Consider the following 26,432-nt stretch of genomic DNA (forward strand, 5'->3'; position numbering starts at 1 on the left):
ATGTGTCCTGTTTATAGCATTTTTATGATAAAAACCCCCAAACTCCCCGTTTCACATCAGTTGCATGGTGATCACTTAAGGAACTACCCATGTTATTTTTTTTCCTTCTCCCTAATAAAATTATCTGACACAAACATGAAGCATCATGTGACCTTTATTTTGTTTTCTTGTTCTTGTTTTTCATGCAGCATAATTTTTTTTTTCTTTTTTTTCTTTCCCTTTTCTTTTCATAAAATAGAATAAATTCATGCAAAACTCATGGATTTTTAATGCTAAAGTTATACCAATAGTCTGTCAAAATAAACTGTTGATGTCCTTTCACTAGCATGTCTATTGCAAATAGAAGGGATTGTACAGAATCAAAACAGTGAAAGAAGAGTTCAAAAGCTTAGTTATCATATTGCAGTGATACATATTCACACAGAGAGAAAAAGAGACATCTAAATTACTGAATAAATGGATAGATTTCTGAGTTATGCAACCTGTCTAAATATTTTGTCTACTAGGTATACTAGCACAAACTATTTTGTGCAATAGGCAAACAATTGTAGTAGTTTATTTCACATGTATAGAAATGTCTCAGTGGGAGTTGAAGTTTCTTGATTATATCTTTAAGACCAGTTTCAAAGAAGCACCTAAGCACTTCCAATTTCATTAGAGGAACAAACCCCTTTACTTTTTCCTTTACTTTCAGACTTCAAAAGGCCTAAGAAGAGCATAGAAAATATGGGTGTCTGTCAGCCCTAAGAAATATTTTGTTTTGTAAAATAACTTACTTTTCTTACTGTTCAAATTACAGATTGCAAGAACTGACAGTCTTTAACTGTTAAAGAGAAGCATAGACTGTGCTTTATATAGAAGGAAAAAATGGATATCCATAATTTTCTTTCCTCCTCTTGTTAGTGATGGTTTGGTTATTGATGTACTTTGTGTACTGTTAGTGTCTAATTGATGCAAACATTGCCTTGAAACAAAACCAGAAATGAGGAAAAAACCCCAAATTAGTTATAAAACTCCTTCTTGATTCAGTTATGAGAAGCTGTAATTTTGAAGCTGGTATATTTCCATCTAGCAAACTCAAGTATGGTATAATCTGTGCTGGAAGGCCTGTTCTTCTTGTCCTAAATTAATTTTGTAACCTATCTGAGACTAGAACTATTGTGTCTCTGTAGACTGCTTTGTACAATGAAAAGTTGTCTTAGTTAGGGTCTCTCTAGTAATGGATGTAATGTAAACACCATAAACACTAAATTTTGTACTGCCTTGGGTACAACTAATAATTATTTCTAATTTCCCTTTCTTTTATAGGATGTGGCATGTATCTGTATGCCAATATTTACTGGCAAGTTCTGTGAGAGAATACAGAATCCATGTGAATTATTGCCTTGCCTAAATAATGGAACTTGTGTAGCTCAACAGCAAAACTATAACTGCCGGTAAGATTGGATATTCCTTTATTTCAATCCTGTGTTGGTTCACTTGATGATATCACACACATTGCAGAAAGAAAAGACATCATCATTCACAGAGAGCACAGAAAACTATAAACTTATGTTTTAAAAGTATATATATTTATCTTTTGTGCTTTACTCTGTTAGGCTTCTTGTTAACTCTGGGAGCAATACAAAAAGATTTAAAGCATTTAAGGGCTATAATTTTTTTTCATTATTAATACTATTAAAAAAATATATAAATTTTAAAACGCTGATGACAATTGAGGTAGTTATGCAACATGTGCCACTCCCTTTTAGGGTACATGAAGTTTATGTTGTTTCTGAAAAGATAAGGGAACCTATTTAATTTATAGTTCACAGACACACATTAGTAGACTTTAAATTGATCCTTCAAGCAGCATATGAAAAACTGTTTAATTCAGAAAGATCACACTAAAAATCATCCATTTGAAAATACCAGAAGTGACCCAATGTATAATTTAATTTCATTTTTAAATAGATTTTTAGATTTTTTTTTCTATATCAGTAAGGAGTACAATTTATCCTGTTCCCCTTTGTTTGGCTTTTCTCTTGCTGCCTGAGTAAATTCTGATAAGCATTACTGAAGTAAACATTTTTCAAATTTTAAGATATTCATAAAAGCAGAAAATTGAAAGCTGTGATAAAAAAATGCCTGACAACATATTATGAATGAACTTAGAAACTTCATAAAAATATAAAAGTATAGAAAGTATAGAACACAGAGTTACAGTGCACCAGCAGAGATTCAATTTAGAAGATTTAAAATAAAAGTATAAGTAGAACTGTTTACACTTTTCCCAAAAAAGAAAATCCAAACAATTTCATTCTTATTCACTCCTAAATACAGATATACATGCAAACACACATATGCAAGCTCATATACAGTTAGATCTTCCCATATAGATATGTAAAGCACTGAACAGCGATCATTAATTTTCCAATTCTTTAAACTGGGATATAAGCTAATAATTTATTATTATATAGCCAGTCTTCCCACAATATGTCTATATTAGTACGAAATGTGTTGAAGTTCACATTTAAAAAGATGCATAACATGAAAAATTAATATCCAGATGTACATTACCTTTATTAACAGGAACCAAATTAAAAAAGAAGTCATAAAATATTATCCTGGCCCTGTTATTCATATTGAATATTTTATAGTTCCACAAAGTATTTGTAGAAATGATCTGTACCGGGAACCTCATTGTACCATAGGAATTGTTTAATAAAAATGTCTATGGGAAAACATTGTGGTTGACCTTTGATAATCTCATGTGAGAATAAGCATGGAAGTCATTATTTAGATCAATATAACAGAACATGAAAATGGACAATTAAGAACCCATTTTACATTGTGGGGGTTATAAGCTCATTAACACTAAGAATGTTCTAAAAGGGGGACTGACAACCTAGAAAAGAACACTGTGAATAGTGTTCAATCCCCATAGTGAGCCCTAGCAATCAATTTGCCCACCAGATATTCTTGGTGAAGGAGAACTCCAGAAAGTGACTCATATCTTCCACAGAGAAATATCCAGAACAGGTGACTTGACACATCTTACACAAGTTTGCAGTTTTCTTTGTCCAAAGATAGAGGGCTAAAATACAATAACAGAATATTAGAACACAATAAATATACAATACTCTCAGAGACTCATATAACAGCCAAGATACCAGAAGTATCTTCTGGTCCAACCTTTCATGGGAAAGGGGATTTAGATGAGATTCTCTGTTACGCTGTGCAATTGCTTGTTGAAAATCTCCAGTGTTCTGCCTTAGTTTTGCTATTCAGTCCCCAAAGGCTTCAATTATTGACTACAATATTTTTATTATTATTTTTTAATAAATTAAAAATATTGTTCTCATTTTTTTTGGTGAAATTAAAATTAGTTTTAATTACCACTTAACCGGAAATAGTTAATAGAAGTATTTATGCCTCTGTACTAAAAAGGAGGCATTTAGGTGAGAGAAAGCATTATTAAGTAGTATGAATTGCATATTTTATGCAAGGAGATCACATCCAGTAGTTTTTTTTGTGAGAGCTGCAATCTTGCCAGAGTGCTGAAATGCAAAGGAGGTGTTGACAGATAGAGAAGTCCAACAGTCAGCAGGCTTCACTGTTTTAAGAATTCAAAATTTTCTTTTTAAAACCATATTCTGCATTAGCTACTTGGCTAACAGAGTAGGCAGTGGTTAGACAGTTTCAGTTTTCTAAACTCACAGGCTTGGACGCTTTCTGCTTGTGATTCATGTTTTAATTCACTTCACCCAAAGGAAATCTAATATTAATTATGTTGCTTTAATTTGAGGGATTTGGAGCTGCTCATCAACATTTTAAATGAAGATTTGATTAATTTTTGGTAATCATTGTCAAATACTGCATGTTATATCTCTCTGTCTAGCCACTCCACAGTAAACTGCATGTGTTTCATACTACATTTGGTGTAATACTACATGTCACACTGCAACATGATCCACTTCTATAGCATTTTAACATCATAAATAAATGTAATGGTGTTTAGGTCAGATACACATACAAGTTAAAATAGTAGCTGAATTGAACTTTTTACTTCTTTACTTTTTATTTTGCTTCCCCCTACGCTATGTTGTTCTCCTTATGCCCAAACTACATTCTTATATCCTACACAATCCCACCTTCTTCTCAACATATCCTTCCTTCTTTGGAAAAGCAGTTATTTTCCATTCTAAACATAAAACGAAACAGGAACAATTTAATTTTCCCCACTTCAGTTATGATGTATGACTATCTTGTATTCTAATTCCATCCTTTCAGTCTTGATATCACACACAACTTTGTGCTAAGAATCTAATAGTCACATTTTTTCCTAAATGTCAAAATTTAAGGTGAATTCAAATAGGCAGTGAACAAGCATATCCATCAAAATAAACTATGATTGTTTGCTTTCTATCTTCTTCTATTATCCATGTACTTTATGATAATAAAAAGTCACAAAAAATGTGAAAGGGGGTGTTCTGAGAAAATACGTTCTATTCGTGCTGTCTTTAGAACTTTACTGTCAACTTTTTTTCCTGTTAGCTTCCATTTCCCTTTCCTTACATTAGTATGTTTATTGCAAAACAACCAAAAAATCCCCAAAACCAGAAAAAATGAGCAAATATAAAAGTTAGAAGAAGCCACTTCTAAAATTGTCTTTCTAGATTATCTAGTTAATGAAATAATCATAGATTAAAGCAAAAAATCTAGGAACTCTCTCACTTCAGCTCATTGGTAAAAACAAATCAAAGGAAACATTGTAATTGAGTTGCTCTGACTTGGTTTTAGATGTTATTAAAAATTATAAGGAAAAATACAAAATATTTTTATTATTATTTACATTCCTTCATATTTAATTTTTCTTACTAAAAACTCCTTTTAACTACAATACATGAACTAGAACTTTATTAAGAATAGAGTTTGCAAGAATTTTGAAGCGAAGTACTTGAAATGGCAGAAATATGATCACATGTAGCATCTTTTTTAAGAAGAAGGTGAGGATTATGTGGTTCATTGCAACTTTCTTAGAGTGTTCTTAGGTGGTTGTGTCTATACCAGCCTCCAAGCATATATCCATTTACAGAAGGTTTTTCCATATTCATTTACCTCTGCCCACATGGTCCTATGCATGAATTCTGGTTGGTTTCTAGAGATTTCTGATTAAATCCAATTTCTGATTAAATCCAACACTTCACTAAGGTTAATACATTACTTCAGCCTCTGGACATGCTTAATGTGTCTGTCCATTCCTTAGACTCAGAGCCACAGATAAACATCTTGAACTGATTTAGAAATCTGGTTAACTCAGGTGCTTTCTATTGAATGTTGCTGCCCAAGAAGTTGCTGTGGAAAATATATCTCTAACTTTAGTATATTGCATCATTGTGAGAAGCTCCATGAATTTTGAAACCAGGAATTGGATAGGTTTTTTCTAAATTAAAAAACATAAGCAACACATCTAGATGCCATATCTCTTAGGAGCAAGGACATAGGAAAACCAGAAGCAATTCTGTATAATCTTCATAATTTCCAGCTTCTGGACTGAATAATTTGAAAAAAAAACTTCTTAGAAAGAGCTAAAGAAATTTCCATCTATTACTTTTGGATTCTTTCACAAACACAAATTTTCAGCTAACTGAACCATTTCCTTTGTCTTCTTAAATCTTTTTTTTCCATGATACCAGAAATGGCCTTTAGACAGGGGAGTATGCTGTGTCTGTAAGAACATAGTGAGAGTGTTTACAAGGATTATCTGTCAAGATATAAGTATTCAAATATTTTTCTACATTGTTCCATTATTATTATTATTAACAACTTTTAAGCAAACACGTAAACAACTATGCATTGTTGTGCCTAGATTGTTATTTACATAATTAAGCATGTCATTATTTACTATTTATACTCTTTATTCATTAGCAATTATTGGTGTTTATTCCTCACTTATCACATTTTTATTTTTATATTAAAGCATCTCTCTGATGCTTAAATTGACCTATCCTCTCTAACAGTTTTCCAAAATCTTGTTACCTTGTCAACAGTTTATTAAATATTACCTCATTATAGATTTTTTTTTTCTGGAAGATTATATGAAATATTAGCGAGAAAATATTTTAATCAATTAAAGAAATTATTTATAAAAAAGCAAAATTATTCAGAATCATGCAAGGGATTTTTAATTTCTTGGAAACATATTCTATTTATTTTAAATAGCATAAGAGATTTGTTTTGTTACTGCAAGAACATAATTTAATAGAATTATGGAACATAATTAAATACAATTAACTTTTAAAATGCAAGTTCTCTAAAATACACTGGTGTATTTGCAGCTGCATGCCAGGATTCACTGGGAAGAACTGTGAGGAAGTAATTGACTACTGCAGGCTGCTCAGCATCAACTGTCTGAATGAAGGATTGTGTCTTAATGTAATTGGAGGATTCACTGTAAGTAATTTAATACATGTTAAACTAATTCAGTGTTCCAAAGTATAAAAGCTTCAGACAAGCAAACTTGAAATGCATTCATTACTCTAAGAGACAAGAGGGGCACAATATTATAGGTTTTATTTACTTTAATTGATAACACAAGGGCAATTCTCTTGGGTAATATGGATTTTTTTATTACTTTTTTACTGAGATCATGTTTAGTACTATATCAAGTAAGAGAACTGAGGGGTACTTTTATAGTAAAAGGAATATATTACTAATTGTGGTCCAGTGTCATTTCCCACCAAGATGATAATCACAGCTGTGTTGCAGCCTTTAAAAATACATTGCTTGAATTAAGACCATCTGTTGCCATCCTTTTAACCAGAATCAAATTACTTGTCTACACATGAACTTGTTTAGAATGAATACAAGTTTAAAACTTTGATGATGAAACTGTAGTGTGGTGACATTATTCCAACTGAGAGTTTGGGAAAAAAAATATCAGGTCGGCTTGTTTTAACTCTCTAAATTGCTCCTGAAAATGTTAAGCAAGGTGCAGAATCTGGCCCTTGTCCTTGTTAAACTCCATATGGTTGGTGATTGCCTGGCCCTCTCATTTGTCAAGGTCTCTCTGTAGGGCCTCTCTGTCCTTGAGAGAGTTTAAAGCTCCTCCCAGTTTAGTGTCACCAGCAAACTTATATTGTATTCCTTCATGCTCTTTGTCCAAGTCATTTATAAAGATGGTGAAGAGCACTGGACTGGGGATGGAGCCCTGTGGAACCCCACTAGTGACAGGTCACCAGACTGGTGTCACACCATTCAATATGGCCCTTTATGCCTGACCTGTGAGCCAGTTGCCCACCTATCTTGTAACCTGGTTATTAGTATTTTGTCCAGGAGAGTCTTGTGACAGACAGTATTGAAAGCATTGCTGAAAAGATTGCACTCACTCACTTTCCTAGATAAACTAAGTGGGTTTCCATTCATAGAAGGAAATAAGTTTTGACAGGCAGGAAGCTTGTGCTGGCTGTTACCTATGACTGAGACACTCCAGGTGCTTTTGGATACTTCTCAGAATAATATTTTCCATGGTTTTGCAAGCACTGAAGATAGTCTGGCAGGCCCGTATTTTCTGGGGTCTCCTTCTCCTGGGTATGCAGATGACCACAGAAAATGGTAGAGTAGTTAATAATATACAAAAGTGGTAAGTATTTCCAGGTGGACTGCACTACTTTAGGAAATAATGTGTTCTATGAGAGGCAAATATTCAATGCTCTATGCATAGAAAAAAGAATATGAATTATCCAGTACTGAGTGTTCCTGATAGTCAGTGACCAAGAAGGCAACTTTTAGCTCAAAGTGAATTTTAAAATGTGACACCACACAGTTGATGAAGACAGACAGACAATCCCTGTAGTCAAAAATAAGCACTTGTATATATAGAAGCATTTTTCAGTAGCCATATTTTGACTGTCAATGAAAGGTCATCATAGGCAGCATATATCATCTAAACTGTTTTAAAAGTTTGTAAATGAGGAAACCTCTATTAAAAATGAAGTCTATGAAATAAAATAAAGAAATAATTTAAAATTATATTCTCAAAAGTACATACAGATTTGCAATCTTAAAACGGTGGTCTATCAGTTTTTCTCAGAAGAAAAAAAGGAACAACTGTATTTAAAATATTCAGCTGTTCCTAGCAAAAATTTTGAAGCAAAAATGGGATAAAATTATTGTGCATGGTTTTGAGTAGTTGCTTCTTCTATGTACTATTGATTATAGCAAGAGCATTTTCAAAAGCTTTTTAGGCAATATGGTCCAGTGCTGTGTTTCAGCAGTTTCCCATCAGATCAGTGCCAGGTCACATCTGTCCTGTCCTTGTGAATAACTTCACCAGACATTAAATTTCATGAAGATCTACTATTGTGGGATCCAAACCCCATAATTCCCACAGAAGGCTGAAGGCCTTATTGTGGATTGCTTCTAGTAGTCAATGCAGCACACACATGTCACTGATATTAAAAGGTTAGGAAAAGGATTGTATTTTCCAAAGTTGCCATGAATAACAAAAGCATAAATCCCCCCATTTTATTTAGGCTCTGAAGAAGATCAAAGATATGATATTCACCTCGTTGGTTTCTAAAGCACAAAAAGACAACACTGCAGCTTTGACTCAGTTTGAGAAATATGGTTGTCATTTGGACATATAATTTTAACAGGTGACAAACACAATTCTTGAACATGAACAGATCTTCCTCTCTCAAAAAGTACTGATATTAAAAATTCTATTACTTACTATTGATTTATCAATTATTGCAAGAAGTCTGCAATTGAATTTCTCCTGATTTGCAGCTGCAATGTTGCAACTGCTTCTAAGAATAAATATAGTAATTGTTAAAGTTCTAAAGAAAATATAATATAGGACTTTTTTTATATCCATACCATAGGAAAATTTTTAATTAATGGACTGGTTTGTCAATTTTATAATAAATAACTCCACCTACTTAGAAGACAGGGGCCACTGTTGTCAGAAAAGAAATAAATTAAAACAGTTTGAGCATAAATCATACTTACACAATTACTGATGTGTGAACCAATTTCAGAGTTCAGCAGATTTTTATTCAATAAAACTACATAACTACATTATTTTGACAATACAATAACCTTCTTCTTAAAAATATTTTTAAACATCTGCCCACAGATACACTTTTCAATAGATTTTTCTGTTCTCATCACAGCTTTTCTTTTTCTTAAATGGATTTCATAAGTGAGAAGTCAGTGTTCTTGTTTTGCAGCTGATAGTATTTTCTCATTGCTTTCAATCTGATTGTCTTAAACAATTTATGGCTGTAGGTATCTGTTTTCCTTATCTTTACCTGAAGACAGGGAAAATACGAGCAATGCCCAAAAGGCAAGTGGTAGAGAAAAAAGAGCTGTTGTTTGTTTCATGCTAATCATACTGCTGCCAGATGCTAACCACCTCAGGGTATGGAGTGGCTTGAGTAGGGTTCACCCAGTGATTTAGAATGGCTCCAATAGAGCCTCTGGCACACAAGTGGGCAGTGAAAGCTGATAAAGAGAGTACACAAACAAGAAATCACCTGTGGATGTAAAGCTTTCCTCTAGGTCCCAAGAGTGAATTGAGTACCTTACTATCTATTTATTCACAGCAAGTAGTTTAGATCATGGCAACAAGTATTATCCCTCCTTAAGATCCCCTGTTTCCTCCTGAATCATTAGTATTAAACTGAAACAAACCTCAAAACCTACCAAACAAAGTAAACATACTGAAAAAATATATTAAATTAATCCAGTGCAAATTGGACGATAATGGAACTCTAGTTTACTGGAGTTTACAAGCCTGGAAAGGAGCACAGTTTTGAAAACATGGTAGTGAGTTGAGGTATGAAAATTGTCAAGTCTTTAGCATAGTAGCTGTCTTTACTTTCCAGGGAGAAACCATTGAATTGCATTAAAATGACAGAATTTACAGGTCAGTTATGGTTACCTACAGAAGTGCATTTGATGCACAAGAAAGTGCAGCTCTACAGTGGTTGCTGCACACTCTCCCATTCGTGATCTGCCATACACTTCCTGTGGAAGGGCAGGCAAATTTGCTTTCCACTTCTTGTAGAGTGCAAAAATACTCATTCATGATTTTTTTTTTTCCCCTAACAGCTCCTTACTATGCTACTAGCAAGTATCTTTCAACTTATATGGTCTGCATACTGTATCCAAGTCTATTGTGTCAATATGCCTTTCTCCTATCATCCTGACAAGCCACTAATTCTTGTAAGGCTGTGTGCTTACAGCCAGCAAAGAAATTGAGTAATGTAGACACAAAAACTGAAGCTGAAAGATGAAGAGGAAGCAATGTCATTGTAAGGTCTATTTCCATTAGCCAGCACTACACTTGAGACAAGGTCTAAACAAATTATATATATTGCCTGAACAGTGGAGCTGTGTTGGCAAACAAATGCACACAGCATTAAAGAAAGAGAAAACAATCTCTGTTATCATTCTGGTTTCACCATTGGCCATTCAAAGAAAATGTTTGAAATTTCTCTGAGAAGCTGTACTGACACTTGCATGTGGAGTTTTGTGTTGGAAAAATTGCCAGTGGGTGCCCTGGTACCTTCAGAAAGAGCAAACAACAGGAAATGCTTTTGATTTCTAAATAGTGTTCCTACAGTGCAGTGGAAGCAGATTGTGCTTTTAAGGGAGAGTGAAGCTAAGCAAAAAGGAGTAATGGTTTTAACTTCTACAAGTAATTTGCCTGGAGAACACTGATTAACGATAACAGAGACATTTCTGTCAATTCCCTTCAGAAAATTTTTCCCAGTCACCAGAATTTTGCTTTCTTATATGGATGTACATCTAATAATGTTTATCTAATAGTATGATTCACCATAAGAGGATACAAAAATTAATATAATAGAAAAGATTGGTATCTAAAATCTTACCCTGCCAATGGCTATGTGGTTGTTCATGTTATGCTCTTGATCTTTTTCTCACATCCATATAATGGAGCCATAGCTTTTATATTTGAAGCTTTATGGTGAATTTGAGATATTTCAACAACAAACTGCACTAGGAGGATATATGGTTGACAAAGTTTGTCAACCAAATGAATATACATTAATAGTCAGTAACCCATGGGTCACACTGTTGTAGTTGAAGATAAAAACCCCAGAAAATATGTTCTGCCCAAAGACTACCATGTTCTCTGGCAAAGCAGGAGACTGCATACAACCACAGAAAACAGTCTTTACTGAAGCTATCACGTTCCTTCTGAGGCAATGTGGGAAGGAGTATAGAGGAGGGAACATTTCTTTCTCCTGTGATTTTTTCCCCCATATCAAGCTGATGCGGGGCCCTCATTCAGCAGAACTGGTACAGAAATTGCAATCAGGCAGACAGAGGTCCAGGTTTCATCCCTTCCAGATGAGGTTTTTCTTTGTGGGTGCAGAATCAGGCCCATCAGCCAGCTATCAGGCTGGGGATCAAATTGCTTCTTTGCAGAAGAGCAGTCCCAAGCCCCACAGACTTACCTGAAAAACCTTTGTGGAAAGTCTGCTACTCAGGTCTTCTTAGTAAGCTCTTCTCTGAGAAGCCAATCTCAGCCCTAATGCTTTTTGATAATGCTTTATCCCTAGAAGTCCAGCTGAATTTATAGCACAGAAACAAAGCATCTCTATGCAAAATCAGCAATAATCAGCAAAATGGAGCTATGTCACACTGCTTAGATCTCACAGCCCTAAGGCCTCTGTAGGCACACAGTTTGTGGTAATTGGGAGTGGGGCTGTGGCTGAGCCTCACCCCCAATGGGCACAGCTGTGAGCAGCAGGTGAGCAGCACTGACAGCAATGAGACAGGGAGTGCCCAGGGGCACTGACCAACACCAAAGGGAACAGAGGGCACTCAGGTGCAATGCATGAACAATCAGGGGTATAAAAGGTTGGGCTAAAGAACAAAAGGAGCAGATGCTTGCAGTCTTCTGAGGTGATATGGTGTTGGGCTGGATACCTGAGGTCTTCTGATGTGGTATGGTGTTACTCTGTATGGGCAAATGCTTAAAACCTTCTGGAATTGTATAGTGCTATTCTGTGCATCATGGCTTCCTTGACTGTGGCATAAGTGGTGACAGGCCTCCAGCTTATTCTTAGAGAAGCTATTTGTATTTATTGCATGAGAGGAGAAATAATTTCTACATCACATATCCAGAACTAAAAGGCAGTAAAGATGAGAGAAAGCATTACCTTGTTTGAAAAAACTCAGTTCTTTAAGAAAAATGCACTAGGGCTTTTTAAAGCCCTCTGCACTGCATCTATCACTGTTTGTTTTTTGAGTATAAAAAAAGCTATAAAGAAACAAACATTTAATGTATTGGGCATTTTATATATTAAAACAGTTGGTTAGCATGATAAAACTATTATGAATATTTATAAGAGATCTACAACCAATGCTAGAAGCAATGAAAATTGGCACTGCAAAGTCTACTGCTCTCAGATGGGATTTTTATACTTATGTACAACATATCAAATAGGTTATTGTCATTTTCCTTTTAAGAAAAATCTACAGTCTCTCCTACTGTTTCTCCTCATGGACCATATGAGAACATTATAATTTCATCTCTGTGAATCCATTTTGTCACCATCATTAATTCTATTGATGTCTCTCCTGTGTTTGTCCTTCCAGCTGAGTGTTCAAAACAGCAGTAGTTCAAAGTCAGATACTTCCATTAGGGGCTAGTTTTACACAAGTTAATTAGTCAATTTTCTTTCACACAGTAGCAGTAATTCTACAGAACCATTCACATAAATTTTAAAATGTTCTAAACAGTTTTTTCCTTCTTTAGTGTTTAATTTGGACTTTATCAAAATTAATTTTCCTGCTTTTCTTATTCTATTGAAATACACACCATCAAAGCACCCCAGGTACATTTCATATGTGCTGCTAATTATTTCTGAGCTGTATAGAAGTTAATAAACAGTAGAAATCTTCATGTAATAAACTAAATGTCCTTCTTTTTCAAGAGAAAATTTAAATGAAAAATATTTAAACTGTGATCATCTAATCATTTCATATATCTTTGTACAATGGATCTGAAGTTATATAGTAGAAGAGCATATAATTAAATATAAATGGACAGCAAAACATGCTAGATATAACCAACAGAAATATTCTGGTTTATTTTTAAATGCAACCTCTGAGAAGTTAAAATCAAGCCTGTGCTCGAGTTCAAACCATTTTTCAAAGGCACAGAAATTCCCCAAATTTCTTCTTTGTGACTTCCCTATCTAATAAGGAGCTGGCCCCTTGAGATAAGGAAAATGTCTGTAGAAAGAGTCCATAAAATTTCACTCAGCCAACTCAGCACTATAGATTTCTGAAGCACATAACTTATAATCATTTTTTGCCTGTTTATTAATGCCAGTAAGACCAGACACACTCCATGTGCTGTATAAACTTTGTGGTGTCTTTGGCAGTTGTTTCTAACATTGTACAGTAAGTTTCTAGTTTGAGATTCTTAATGTTTATTTTTCATTGTTCAGTATTTGCCCTTTTGTCATCTACTACCAAAAACTCAAAAATGCACATTCTTAATTTCCCTTTTTAAGTTATAATTAAATACTAATAAAATTTCATTTTTTAATGAAATCATATGTAAAGAGAGATGGCACTTTCTCAAACTACACAAAAGATAGATAACTTCATCTTCCCACCTTCCCTATGTGATGTACCTGGATAGAATTCTAGTTTCTGTTTTACCCATATATTCACTTGAGAAATGAAAGAATGTATTTTTATTAAAATTATTTAATTCAAGTTATGATATATTTCTGTGGAGACTTCTAATTGTTTTACCTAGAATCAGGGTTTCATATGAAGGAGCATGTCATAGCAGTAATCATAGTGTCGTAGAATGGTTTGAGTTTGAACTGACCTTCAAAGGTCATTTACTCCAAATCCCCATCAATGAGCAGGGACATCTTTCACTACATCAGATCATTCAGAGTCCCATTCAACCTGACCTTCAATATTTCCAGACACGAGGCATCTACCACATCTCAGGCTAACTTATTCCAGCTCATTCCTCCTATCTAAACTGAATCTACCCTCTTTTACTTTACAAACATTATCCCTTCTAGTTCTTTGTAACCTGCTAAAAAGTTTGTCCCCCTCCTTCTTATAAGCCCTTGCTGTGTGAAAAGGGGAGATTTCCTCGACCCTTAGTGTGGGGAGATTACTCAGTGTTTAATTTGTCTGTCAGCACCCCAGGAAAGCCAAGACTCTTGTGTCCAGCCTGTCTGTCAATGCCCTGTTATGGGAATCCTTCACTGAGCAGTCCTGCTAGATCAGAGAATGGCTTGACTGACTTATTCAGGGGCACACACCAACAGCATGAGGGAGATCCTTTGGCAGATCTTCCCACCTTGTGATCCCCCACTGGGTCTTCCACTGCACTGAATATGTTGTCTTTTGCTGTGACTGCCTGTGAAAGACTCACACCAAGAGTTCACAGAACAGCATTCTTCATTAATATAAAATTGTGATAGGTTAAGTTTCAAGCATTGTCAGTGATAGTACTGGACTGCAAAAACATGTTCAAAGCAATACACAGAAAAGGTAAGATCCCCAGTAAAAACATTCAGCATGGAGAGAGTACAGTTCTTACCCAATAAGCGACCCTATGGGGTGTGGTGCTGTTCACAGGGGTCCCAGGAAGAGGGAAGAGATGAGGATCTGACTCCATGTTTCAGAAGGCTAATTGTTATTCAGAAGGCTTATTTTATGATATATATTATATTAAAGCTGTACTAAAGAATAGAAGAAAGGATTTCATCAGAAGGCTTGCAAGCAAAGGAGAAACAATGGAATGATAGCAAAATCCTGTGACTGACCGAGACAGTCCAGACAGCTGGGCTTTGATTGGCCATTAATTAGAAACAACTGCATGAGACCAATCAAACCTGTTGCATTCCACAGCAGCAGATAATTATAGTTTGCATTTTGTTCCTGAGTCCTCTCAGCTTCTCAGGAGAAAAATCCTAAGGAAAGGATTTTTCACAAAACATGTCTGTGACAATGAGGGAGAAGACAGGTTAAGCCCATCAACTGATCTCAGCAGTTATGGTAGAGTCTTCCCTAACTTTTTTCCCATTCTCTACTTACTTTTATACTATCTTGTTATGTTTAGGTGGACCTTGAGTAATTCTAGTCATACATACCTTTGTTACTGATTGGCGTAAAATTCTCTCACTTCACTTTTAAAGATAGAGTAAAAAAAATAGAGAGCACACACCTTGTGGGGTGGGGTCATATGCTGGAGGGGGATAACTTTGGGATGCAGGTGTGGATTAATCTTACAATTAGGCCCTAATGAACCAAGCTCATCTGAGGAATGTGATTTTCCCAGGGTTGTTGGCTCAGCAGCAGGATATCTCCCCTGGCTGACAGTTACTGTGCAGTTTCTCAGCTGCAAAGCATCACTGAGTTCCCCTCCCTGCAAGGGTTTCAGCAGCACCTGGCTGTGGTGTCTCCACTCTGCTCCACCCTCCATTCCACCCCCCTTGCAGGTGCCTATAGGTCCAGATCATGTGAATTGGGAATTATCATAGAAGAGGCTTTGAGCATGCCAACTGCATTCCACCCAGGGAGTAACAATTGTGTTTTATCCTATAATTTCCATACCTAACTTCTGTTGGGATGTGGATATAACTTCTCAGTTTCCTCTAATTTTACAGACAGTCATCTCTCCACAGTCCTCCTTAATGAAAGGTCACAGGAAGATCTCCCCAGAATTATTTTTGCTTCATAACCCAAAGTTTCTCAGCCTGTCTTCTTAGGAAAGCTGCTCCAGGCCTCTGTGGCCCGTCTGGTGACCCACTCCTATAGGTCAATGGTTTTTCAGGATCCCAGAGTTGGATGCAGCACTCCAGGTGGGATGTCATCAGAGCATAGTAGAGGAACAGAATCACCTCCCTTGACATGCTGGTCATGCTGCTTTTTATGCAGCCCAGGCTACAGCTGGCTTTCTGGGCTGCAAGCACACGTTGCTAGCTCATGTCTGGCTTTTCATCCACCATCATCTCCAACCCTCTCTACTAAGATGTTGTCAACCCCTTTCCCCTCAGCCCAAGTTGGTACCAGGGGTGTCCCCAACCAATGTGCAGGACCTTGCATTTGGCCTTGTTGAACTTGTTGTGAGTTCCCATGGACCCACATCTCAAGCTTGTTCAGGACCCTGGATGATGTCCCATACTTCAGGTGTGTCACCTGCAATGCTCAGCTTAGTGTCCTCTGAAAATTTGACAGATATAGTAAGTTAGAACCAATTAATTTTCTGTTTTAAGGTTTAAAGTCACTTATGTGCCCTGGTGTATTGTAGGTTAATGATCAATATTGTAAAGTTTTAAAATCTATCAGTTCAAATAAGGAAGTGAGTAAAACATTCTCCCCAAATAAATCCCCACTAAGCTACACTTTTGTTGGTTACGAGCTAAATTTCTATATATTTCTTGAAGTTATTTTTTCCAGTGTGAGTGAACTTCTAGAATTTCAGTTAGGAACAAAATTTAATTACAAAAAATGAAAGCAGATTTTTTAAAATTAAATTAAGGATTTTTTTTCTTCATTTAAACAATTTTCAGAGCTCCATCAATACAGAAAAATAAAAATACTATTTATTTTTAAGCATTTAGCCAGCCTAACAGCAGGTTTGGAGTTCTTGAAGCCTTTTTGTCACAAACCAGTCACTCCAGTTCCTAATATCAAAACTACCTATAGAAAAATTTGAAAATAGAAATACTTCTAAGGATGTACACATAACTCAGATTATATTTGTGGAATGGGGGGTAGCAGGGAGGGGTAGGCAAAGAAAAAAATCTAAACATAAACAACATAACAGAATAATGTAAGTTAAATCAAAAATTGAAAGCACTCATACCCAGTTTAATGCCTAAATTTTGGGTTGAGTTGGAATTTTCTCAGTGTACTTTAAAAGGGGCAAAGAAATATAGCACATGAACATCATTTTGCAAGCTGTTTTGCCAGGCAATTGAAAACTGTGGAGGAAAAAAAGAAAGGTTATGGTACCAGTATACCATGGAGGTGATTTCAATTAAGCTTAAAAAAATTGCTTAATGTTTGTGGAAAGTGCTGGCTTAAGCATCCCTAAGACTTGTCCTTCAATTATCCTCAAAATGATTCAGGCATAGTCTGGAAATAGCCATTCAGATTCTGAATGCTGTCTTGACAGCAATACCTTTCACTGCAGGTGCAGAAAAGTCACTTTTCTAGAGGAAAGGAAATGTAGTTTTCACAGCTGCTGTCACAATTCCATCTCTGAGAACATATTTAAGTTATTGTTTATCCACTAGAAATAGGGTTAGACTTCAGTGAACTTATTTGAAATTCTTTCTTGCAGAATGGACTTAAGATGTGTAAAGAAAGGAAATACAATAAATAGTGATGTTTAGTGACTGGGTAGGTAAAAGGTAGAGTCTAGTCAAGGAGAATTTCCAAATGGATCCTCATGAAAAATACTCATAAAGGAGAAACTATCTTATAAATTTGTTTAGGTACAGTGGCAGAAAAAATGAGATCAAGGGAAATGTATGCCCACTGCTGATTGAGGTGGATGACATTCAGTAACTTTGCTTTGGTTTTCACTTACAATATGTGCCTTTAAATTTCCTAAGTCCTGTGCCAGGTGGCAAGATTTAGAGGAATGAAATACCATTAGTTGAAGAGAAATGCCGAACCAGGACCATAGGCAAGCAGGGTATTTATAAATGTTCAAAGGGCTCGACAAGTTACATCCATGGAAGATGAAGGAGTGGGCCAATGTAACCAAATTATGATAGAGTGTAGGTTGCTTCATATAATACTGGCTTGCATTAGTAAAAGCATAGAGAGCAGGTCAAGTTATGTCATCAGTCCCTTCTGCTCAGCTACCTGTGGAGTACTCTGAGGCGTAGAACTTCAATGTACAAAAAATAAGACTGAAAAAATTGTAACAAATGTAAGAGAGAACCATCAACATTGTGAAAACTTTGCAGTATATGAGGAAAGACTGAAGGTTCTGTCTTAAGCCTTGAAAACAGACAGCTGAATGGGGACATAATTTTTTTCTTTAGCTCCTTATTGGGTGATCATAAACAAGATGAAGACATTTTTTTCTCAGAAGTACTGGTATGAGAGGCAACTGGCAGAAGTTGCAACAAAGGAAATTATGGCTAGGTAGTAAGAAGAAATTTTTCATAACTGTAGTGTGAGTGTACTTAAGTGCTGCAACAAGTTGCCCATAAAGGCTGTGGAATTGTCATCCTTGGAGATATTCAAACCTCAAGTAGAAAAGATCCTGAGCAACCAACTTGTATTTGAAGTTTGACCTGCTCTGATCAAGGAGTAGGACTCTATGACTTTCAAAGGCCTGTCTCAACCTAAATAATTCTGGAGTCCTATGAATGTAAAATATATTGACATGGAGGATAAATCATATTTCTATAGGTTTGCCTGGGATGAGCTTCGAGAACTCATTAATAAACACAGACAAACCCATAGATTCAGTTACCTAAAACATGCCATCTTGTTTTTACCTCTCATTACCTTTCACGTAGCAGTGTCGTATTTAATCAAATATAACATCAAGGACAAGGACAGTACATAGCAGTGGAAAGTGTTCCTGGAGATCGAGGGGAAGACAATCAGGAAATGTCAGGGATGTGTATGGGTATTTTCACAACACAGTGATGCAGGAATAAAAATGCAGAAAATACAAAGGAATATACTGCTGGAGAACATTCTGTTCTTCCAGGCCTTGGAAGGTAAGTCACACTTATTCCATAGGCTATCACGCTCCTTTGGAGATGGCAATCTGCTTTAGTTATCTGCTGTTTCAATCATTGAATGCAGAGATTCACAGTAAGGAATTCCCATCAGTGCAGTTCCCTTAAAGCCTTCACTTGACCACCTAAGTACTGTTCATTTTTACAAAGTATATATGTCAGGTAGGGAATCAGAGATCACTGTAAAGGGAATGTTTAAAAGACTGAGAGGTAGGGCCTGTTTTAAACTTTAAACAAACTTGAATGAATTAATTCACAAACAGCATATTTAATGCTAGTAGTTTTCAAGATTGTTAGACATTTTTAGTACCCCTATGTACTGTTACTCTGTAACATTTACATTCTAAAGTCTCTGTGATCACACAATGCTGTGGAGTTGATGCCGAAGAATTAGTGCTGACAGCTGTGGTCCCTGTTGGTACTTAACAACAAAGGTCAAGGTAATCTCTCTCATGAGCTCTTTGATGAGAGAAGTCATTACTGAATTGAGCTTGTCTTTTGTCTCCATCCTTCTTCTACAGATTTGATGGTTTGCAATATTTTATCTCCCCCCAAGCACTCTCCCACCCTTCAAAAAATGATGGTCTCCTCCTGGTACTACTCGCCTTGGGGCTTTTTACAGTAATTTTTTCTGTAGTCAGCAATATATTCTGCCTATTTTCTGTGCCTTAAGCTAATCTTGTTCTTTGGCAACTTTCTTTTTACTTGTATGAATCACTATAACACATCTATTTGTCTTTGGTGGTCACAAGTACACTTACTCATGTAAAATGTTTATATATTGTGAATCTGGTATACCATTCCAGTGTTCTGAAATACTCACATACTACTGTTGGCTATAGTCTTTTATTGCCCTTGGAATGGGATTCAAGGCAAGCTGTATTGATTATATTTGATCAGAACACTTGTATGACTTTCACAGGACTCTTTTGAGAAGCTAATATAAGCTTCAGATCTCCCCCTTTCCTCTGAATAAGCAATTTTAGTTTATTTTATTTAACAGGTAGAGTGTGCATGTATAAAAGAAACCCTGTAGTATGTTTTCTGATTACTGGTCTGTGACAATATTTGTCTTGCAAGCTTTGTTATCATTCACTACCCAATTTCTCCCTCATGTCTATACCTCTAAAATCCTTTTTGGACAGTCAGTTCTTCTGTTCCTGATGGTATTTTTATCCCTTACAGCCAGTAATTATCTCACCATTTTCCCCAACTCATGCATCCTTTTTTTCCCCCAGTTTTTCAACAGATGGTAAATAAGTTTTGCCTCTCTTAACTGTTTTATCATCCGCAAGTACAGGCATGAGGAATAGTCTCAGCTGGGTTCTACCACGCTGCATTCTACCACACTTTTACTCAGTAGTAAAATGCAAGACCCAAAGAAAATTCTATGAACGTTCACTTTGCATTTTCATTTTGGGTTTTCTGTGTTTGTTTTTTTTTGTTTGTTTGTTATGTGTTTGTTATGTCTAGTGCCTCTGTGCACCTGGATGGACAGGAGAATTTTGCCAATTTGCTGAAAATGCATGTTTAATTTACCCAAATAATTGTTCTGATGGAGCAACTTGCATTGATGTGACTCAACTGAGAGAACAACCTTTGTTTCAGTGTTTGTGTCCTCATGATTTTACAGGTAAGGCATATACAAATTATGTAGATACAAATAATTTGGTTTCATTTCCTTTTAAATACTCAAATGTATGTATGCTGTATTTAAAAAAAAAAGGATAAAGAAGTAAAGAAGTATTTGGAGAGTAATCACACCTCTCTGCATTTTCTGCCCTCTGCTGTGATGCCTAAAAAATCTGAATGGAATTTACAGGTTACTTCTGAATCTTCCAATTAAGGTTACAGTAATAATATTCTTAGAATAAGCTTTAGCTTCAGTTTAAGAGACCAAGTGTATGTCTACATATAAAAGTTTTGCATGTGAGGTACATGTCTGATGTCTAATTATAGTTCCTGGATATCTAATTAATGAGAGAAATGGGATTCAGGAAGTTTGTTATTTTTTATCAGTCTGTATTTACTCAGATAACTTTACTCAGCTTTTGAGAGCTGAATTCCACCTTCTATTTAAATACCTTAGTGAACCACCAGTGATTTATGAAATTTAATTTGGTGTGGGATTAATTCATTTTACTTAACTAAAGGCTAGTCTTCGAGGTTCTCTGTATTGTCAGTAAGTCAGTTTTTTAGAGGGGATTATAACCACTGTGTCAGATATTTGTTAGTGATTGACACAATTTCTTCAGCAGTATTTCTCTTTTAATTAGATACAAGAGAAGCCAAAAAAGTAGCTTATATTAAACACACTGGTGTTTTGGTTTTTTTAAGTGGCAAAGAAAATAATTTCTGATTTTTTTCCTCCAGCCTTATCCTTTAAAAAGAAGCTCATTGAAGTTGGATTCTAAAATCCTTCACTAATCTTTGTCTAGAGAAGGAACTGAAAGAGAAGATTCAGATGTGATTCACTGTAGGTTTAGGTAATATTATGGAGAGAGACATTAACAACATTTACATCATTTTAAAGATAAGTGCCAGAAATATTAAGAGAACTTTTTAAAAATAACAATATGAAATATAGGAACAATGTTTATTACCTAAAGAATGAAAATTAATCTAAAGAACTGATGTCAATACACAGAGAAAACAGACTTTAAATCTACTACCATTAAAAAAGAAATAACAGTTGAATAACCCAGAGTTTATTTATCAACATTTCTTTTCACTTCTCCATTATTCCCTTTAGGGTTTTAGTTTTTCAATCTATGCTTGACTTTTTAAAACTGGTGTGATGCCTATAATTATGAATTTGTGAATAAAAGTAATGTTTCACCACGATACTTCAAAGCTTTTGAGATATTTAAAGTTTCTAGTGTACAATATGATCATGAAACAAAAGTTCAACAGGTTACAATAAATGGCAATAAATATATGCAATTAATAGAATTAAACATTGACAAACGCTGAGTCATGGCTGAATTCAAGTGGAAACAACTTTGTTGTTTGAGGTTATTCTATGAGGCCAAGATTCTATTTTTGTAAATTATCATTGGTAAGGGGTTCTATATATTGCAATTGATTTTTTTTTCCCACTTTTTCTGCTTTTTCATAGCCACTTACTTCTTCAGTCTTGATCCATAAAAAAATTAATTTATACCTGTTTATTGTTTCATTTATGTATTTAGAAAGAGAAGGGAAATGTAGTAGCAATTTTGGTACATCTACTTGACTCTGAATTAAATAAGTTTCTGCAACCAGAAAAGCCATTGTAGTTTCACATCTATTGGTTCTTAATTGTGTTTTTAAATTATAAACACTACAGCTGCAGCTTTTGCATTAACATTCTATCATATTTGGAACAAACATCTTAGGGAACACAAAATATGACATGATGTAACATTCTCAGCTGTGAAAAGTAGAACTTTGATTTAAAAAGTAATAAACCCACTTCACTTTGGTTCCATACTCTTTAAAAAAACCTTGTAGAAACTTGATGTATATACATGAAATTTTAAACTATAGATTTTATTTCTGTTTATATTTTAAAAAAATTGAGTCATTTACTCAGAAAATAAATGTTAAGTTTAAATGCTCATAGAATAAAAGGTTATAATATATAGTTATTTTTGATGAATAGGTGTCTTTACTTTGGTGTTTTCAATTTGCTTCTACTGTTTGTTTATTATTTTCATTTTATTTTTTCTCTTCTCTGAAAGTGGATAAAAACCTTTGACTCTACAACAGTGCTTGTAAGTAATATGTCTTAGGGCACTGAAACAATCCATATCAGCAATTTCTCAGGTCCTGCACAGTAGACTAATTGTCCTTGAATAAAATTCCTCTAATTTATTGCTCTTTCCTTGTGAGTAGAGCAATCATATTGGCAGGAATTGATTTGGCATGTTAGACACTTCATTTTCACTTCACATAAAAGTCCTTTAATTTAAATAATCTTACTACTGCTAAAATAATCTGAATCCCAAGAAAACTCGCCAACCAGAGTTTAAAGTACTACTTCAATTGCATACTTTTTCCTTATCTTAAAACTTTTTATAACACTCATTAAGATTGTTCCTAGATTTATCCACAATTTTTTTTTCTCTTCCATTGTTTTATTGAGACAGATCTTCTAATTTCTACAGGTATAGGGGAAATATATATAAGCATGCTTTGATGAAGATTGCCCTATTGAACTGTGTTGGATACTTGAAACAATAGTCTGTAGAAGATATCTCTGGTGCCAGAATAACTCATGTCCCAGAGAACGAGCTATGGGATATAAAAGTTCCTACGTCTTTCAAAGCCTTGATAAGGCAACATTTATTTTAATCCTTCTCTCTGGCCAAATGCACCTTTTTAAATTCTTTTGTTCTCAAGGATACAGTGCTGACATATTTTAACCCTGGTGGGCAGTTAAGTGTCGTACATCTGGTTGTTCACTCTTCCCCAGTGAGGTGTCGGAAAGAATCAGAAGCAGAAAAGTAAGAAAAGTTGAGATAAAGATAAATCGTTAGGTCAAGCAGAAGCTGTTCACATAGGGGAAGCAAAATAAGGAATTCATTCAATACTTACTGCTAGCAGGCAAGAGTTCTGCCATTTCTAGAATATTTGGGGAAGATCTCTATTTCATGTCAAAGTACAGTGGTAATCTCCTACGTCTTAAAACTCAAATAGATAAAAAGAGTAGTACTTTTTTCCCACAGCTCTAATCCTTATAGTAAAGGTGAGCAAATAAAGGAATTTTTGAATCATCATGGGAGGTAGCTATATCACAGGAGCATACTGGAATTACACATCAGTATCTGTCTCAGCAACAAATGCTGCCACTTTAAGCTTTGTTCATTGCGCTTTATATGTTATTGTGATTGTCACTTCTGAAAGAGAAATGGTTAGGGCACATAGATCCCAAACATCAATGACCATGTAGTGAAATAATGGAATAAAAGAAGTCACTTGTTAAGGAGTGCTACAGGAATTCACTCAGAATACTTACATTCATAGGTGAATAAAAAGGGAACAGCTTGTTGCTTTTCAGAAGACTCAGTTTTTTATTAAAGAAGAAATTTCAGAGATAACTGACAGAAAGCAATATGAGCAACCAAAGTACTTCTCATTCTAATCCTCTTCAGCAGATGCCCAGAAACCTTACCTGCTTTTTAAAATGCCTTTTAGGAGGTGTGTCCATATAGCATTAGTTAGGGTGAAAGGAATATTATTTTAGCTTGTCTGTTCCTTCAAATTTTCTCACAATGCAGGTCTCTCCCAAAGCCAGTAAAAGTCCAAGAAAAAACATGAGTTACACTGACTGTATACATCAGAAGGATAACATGTACTAAATTGGAAGGGACCCACAAAGATCACCATGCCCAAGTCCTGGCTCTGCACAGGACCACACCAAAATCACACCACATGCCTGAGAATATTTTAGAAATACTTCTTGAGTGCCGTCAGGCTTGGCACTGTAACCAGTTCCCTGGAGAGCATGTTGAACTGCCCAGCCACCCTTTGGGGGAAGAACCTTCTCCTGATATCCAACCTAAAACTTCCTTAACTCTACTTCATCTCATTCGCTTGAGTCCTGTCACTGGTCACCACAGAGAAGAAATTGGTACCTGCCCTTGTCTTCCCTGTGTGAGGATGCTGCAAATCACATGGAGGTCTCCCCTCAGTGTCTCCTGAACAGACCAAGTGATTTCAGCTCCTTTTCATAGGGTTTCCCTTCTAAGCCCTTTCACATTATTGTGGCCCTTCTTTGGATGCTCTCCAACAGCTTTGTATCCATCTCATATTGTAGCACCCAAAGCAAAAACTGCACCCGGGACTCAAGGTGATGCCTCACCAGAAAGTGTGTTATAAGGACACTGATCTGTACTAAGAACTCTCACCTAAGATGATAGCAAGATGAATTAAATGAAAACACAACAGTTTCAGTCCATCCAGGGCATTCAACAGTACTAATTGCAATGAAAGGATAGAGAAGTAAACAATGAAAAAATAAAAAGGACACATCATCCATACTGGCATAATATTTAAATGAAGCAGATAAACTCCTGGACAATAAATGAGGGCTAGGGCTAATGTCTGATGTTGTAGCACACTTGTAACTACTCCAAGCAGACTCTGATCTACAGTAGTTCAAGTCAACAGTTTTTTCTCAGGTCCTAATTTCCACACAAACTACTAAAGCTATTGAAATTTTGTGCTGGAAATGCTTCTAATATTTTGGCATGCAGCAATCACATGAAAAGCCAAAAGACTATAAAAACATTCTACATAAAAATTCAAGGAGAAATGTAATATCAGTATTTAAGTTCTGCCTGCTTTTAAAATGGAACAAAATGCTCCCAGTGCAGGCGGATATTTATGAGTATGTTCATATTTCCTAATAGTTCAGTTTCTGGATTAATTTGCTGTGCACAGTATATTTTGCCCATTTGAGTAAGTAGGAATTTTAATGGAATTTTTGTTCATTAAGAATAGCTATGGTTATCTTAAAGATGCTGTTGTATTTTTAAGAAACATGGCTGTATCAAGGTCTGGATTTCTAAGCATATAATTAGTAAAGTTCTCAACTAAAAGACATGCTTTAAAATACACCCTTAAACATGGCATATGGAATTTTTCAGAGAGCTACATCTGTTCATGAACTCCAAAAATGACTTTCACCCATCTTTATCAACCTTGTATTTTTTAAGAGAAGTACCAGCTGACTTGTACTTGACTTTCTGGGACTATTAGCCCAGAACTCAAACTAAAGAAGAAATTTACACAACTGACTGAATATTTTAAAAGTAGCAAAGTTTCGGGGACATAGCAGGAGTGTTTCCTGTTCACAATGTATTCCTGTGAAAGTCTGACCTCAGTGCAGGTGCATGTTACACAGCCTACCATTTTATTCTCCTGCTTCCCCGTTCCTACCAACCTACCATGCCTCATTTTACTAAGGCATACAACTCAAAGATTTACCTGTCAAGGAGTTAGAACTGTGCTGATTTCCTTTAGTTTGTCTGGCTCTTCTGGGTTTACAGCTATTGATGTCTATATTTTCCCTTTTTTATTCATTCAGAGTAAAAATTTAAAGGCTGGTTTTTTGGTTTTTTTTATTTTTCTTTGTGGATAGTTTGTAAGTGTCTTATTGAGAACATCACTGCATAATTCATTCATATTCCCAAATATATAAATCTGCTGTTAGTGACAAGGGAAACTGTAGCTTTCCCCAAACATTCAGAGAGGTAGCTGGATAGATAGTGAACATTGAAATAGCTATATATCACCCTGGAAAAACCATCACATCATCAATAGGAAACATGAGTGATGTAGGCCTTTTATGCAAAATCAGAAAAAAAGTCTTCTGAACAAGTTGAAGTGCTTAAAAAAGCTAATTTACTATAATAACCATAGAGACATTATTTTCTGCTTCTCAGCTGAACCTGTGTTTACTCAGCCAAGTACACAATTTCAGATATTGCCAAGGTACAAAAACTGTCAACAGCATTACAAATCACCTATCACACTAATGGGTTTAAAACATGACAAGGCAGGCAGTGTAGATATAATTTTAGCATGTTTAAAATATATAATGCATTGGAAAGATAAATAATGCTATAATGTAGATGTAGTGACTGTTTTCATTACAAAGCTGATTTCTGTAGC

The 26,432-nt window shown here is 35.3% G+C and overlaps 1 protein-coding gene and 1 long non-coding RNA gene across 2 annotated transcripts in view; one reads left to right on the top strand and one right to left on the bottom strand.

Annotated features, from left to right (window-relative positions):
* The window catches only part of EYS (eyes shut homolog), a 791,734-nt gene that overhangs the window by 133,624 nt on the left and 631,678 nt on the right, over positions 1-26,432 (top strand). Inside the window, exons 5-7 of the mRNA XM_071445583.1 lie at positions 1,309-1,436; positions 6,321-6,435; positions 20,247-20,406. Of these exons, the coding sequence (XP_071301684.1) occupies positions 1,309-1,436; positions 6,321-6,435; positions 20,247-20,406 (403 nt within the window). The remainder of the gene's footprint in view (positions 1-1,308; positions 1,437-6,320; positions 6,436-20,246; positions 20,407-26,432) is intronic.
* The window catches only part of LOC139598788 (uncharacterized), a 34,836-nt gene continuing 15,899 nt past the window's right edge, over positions 7,496-26,432 (bottom strand). The window contains exon 3 of the long non-coding RNA XR_011682008.1: positions 7,496-7,568. This is a non-coding gene — a long non-coding RNA (uncharacterized lncRNA). The remainder of the gene's footprint in view (positions 7,569-26,432) is intronic.

The sequence above is a fragment of the Agelaius tricolor genome, unplaced genomic scaffold (assembly GCF_023055355.1).
Source record: "Agelaius tricolor isolate 1412-34295 unplaced genomic scaffold, bAgeTri1.0.p SCAF_1, whole genome shotgun sequence".
Taxonomy (NCBI): domain Eukaryota; kingdom Metazoa; phylum Chordata; class Aves; order Passeriformes; family Icteridae; genus Agelaius; species Agelaius tricolor.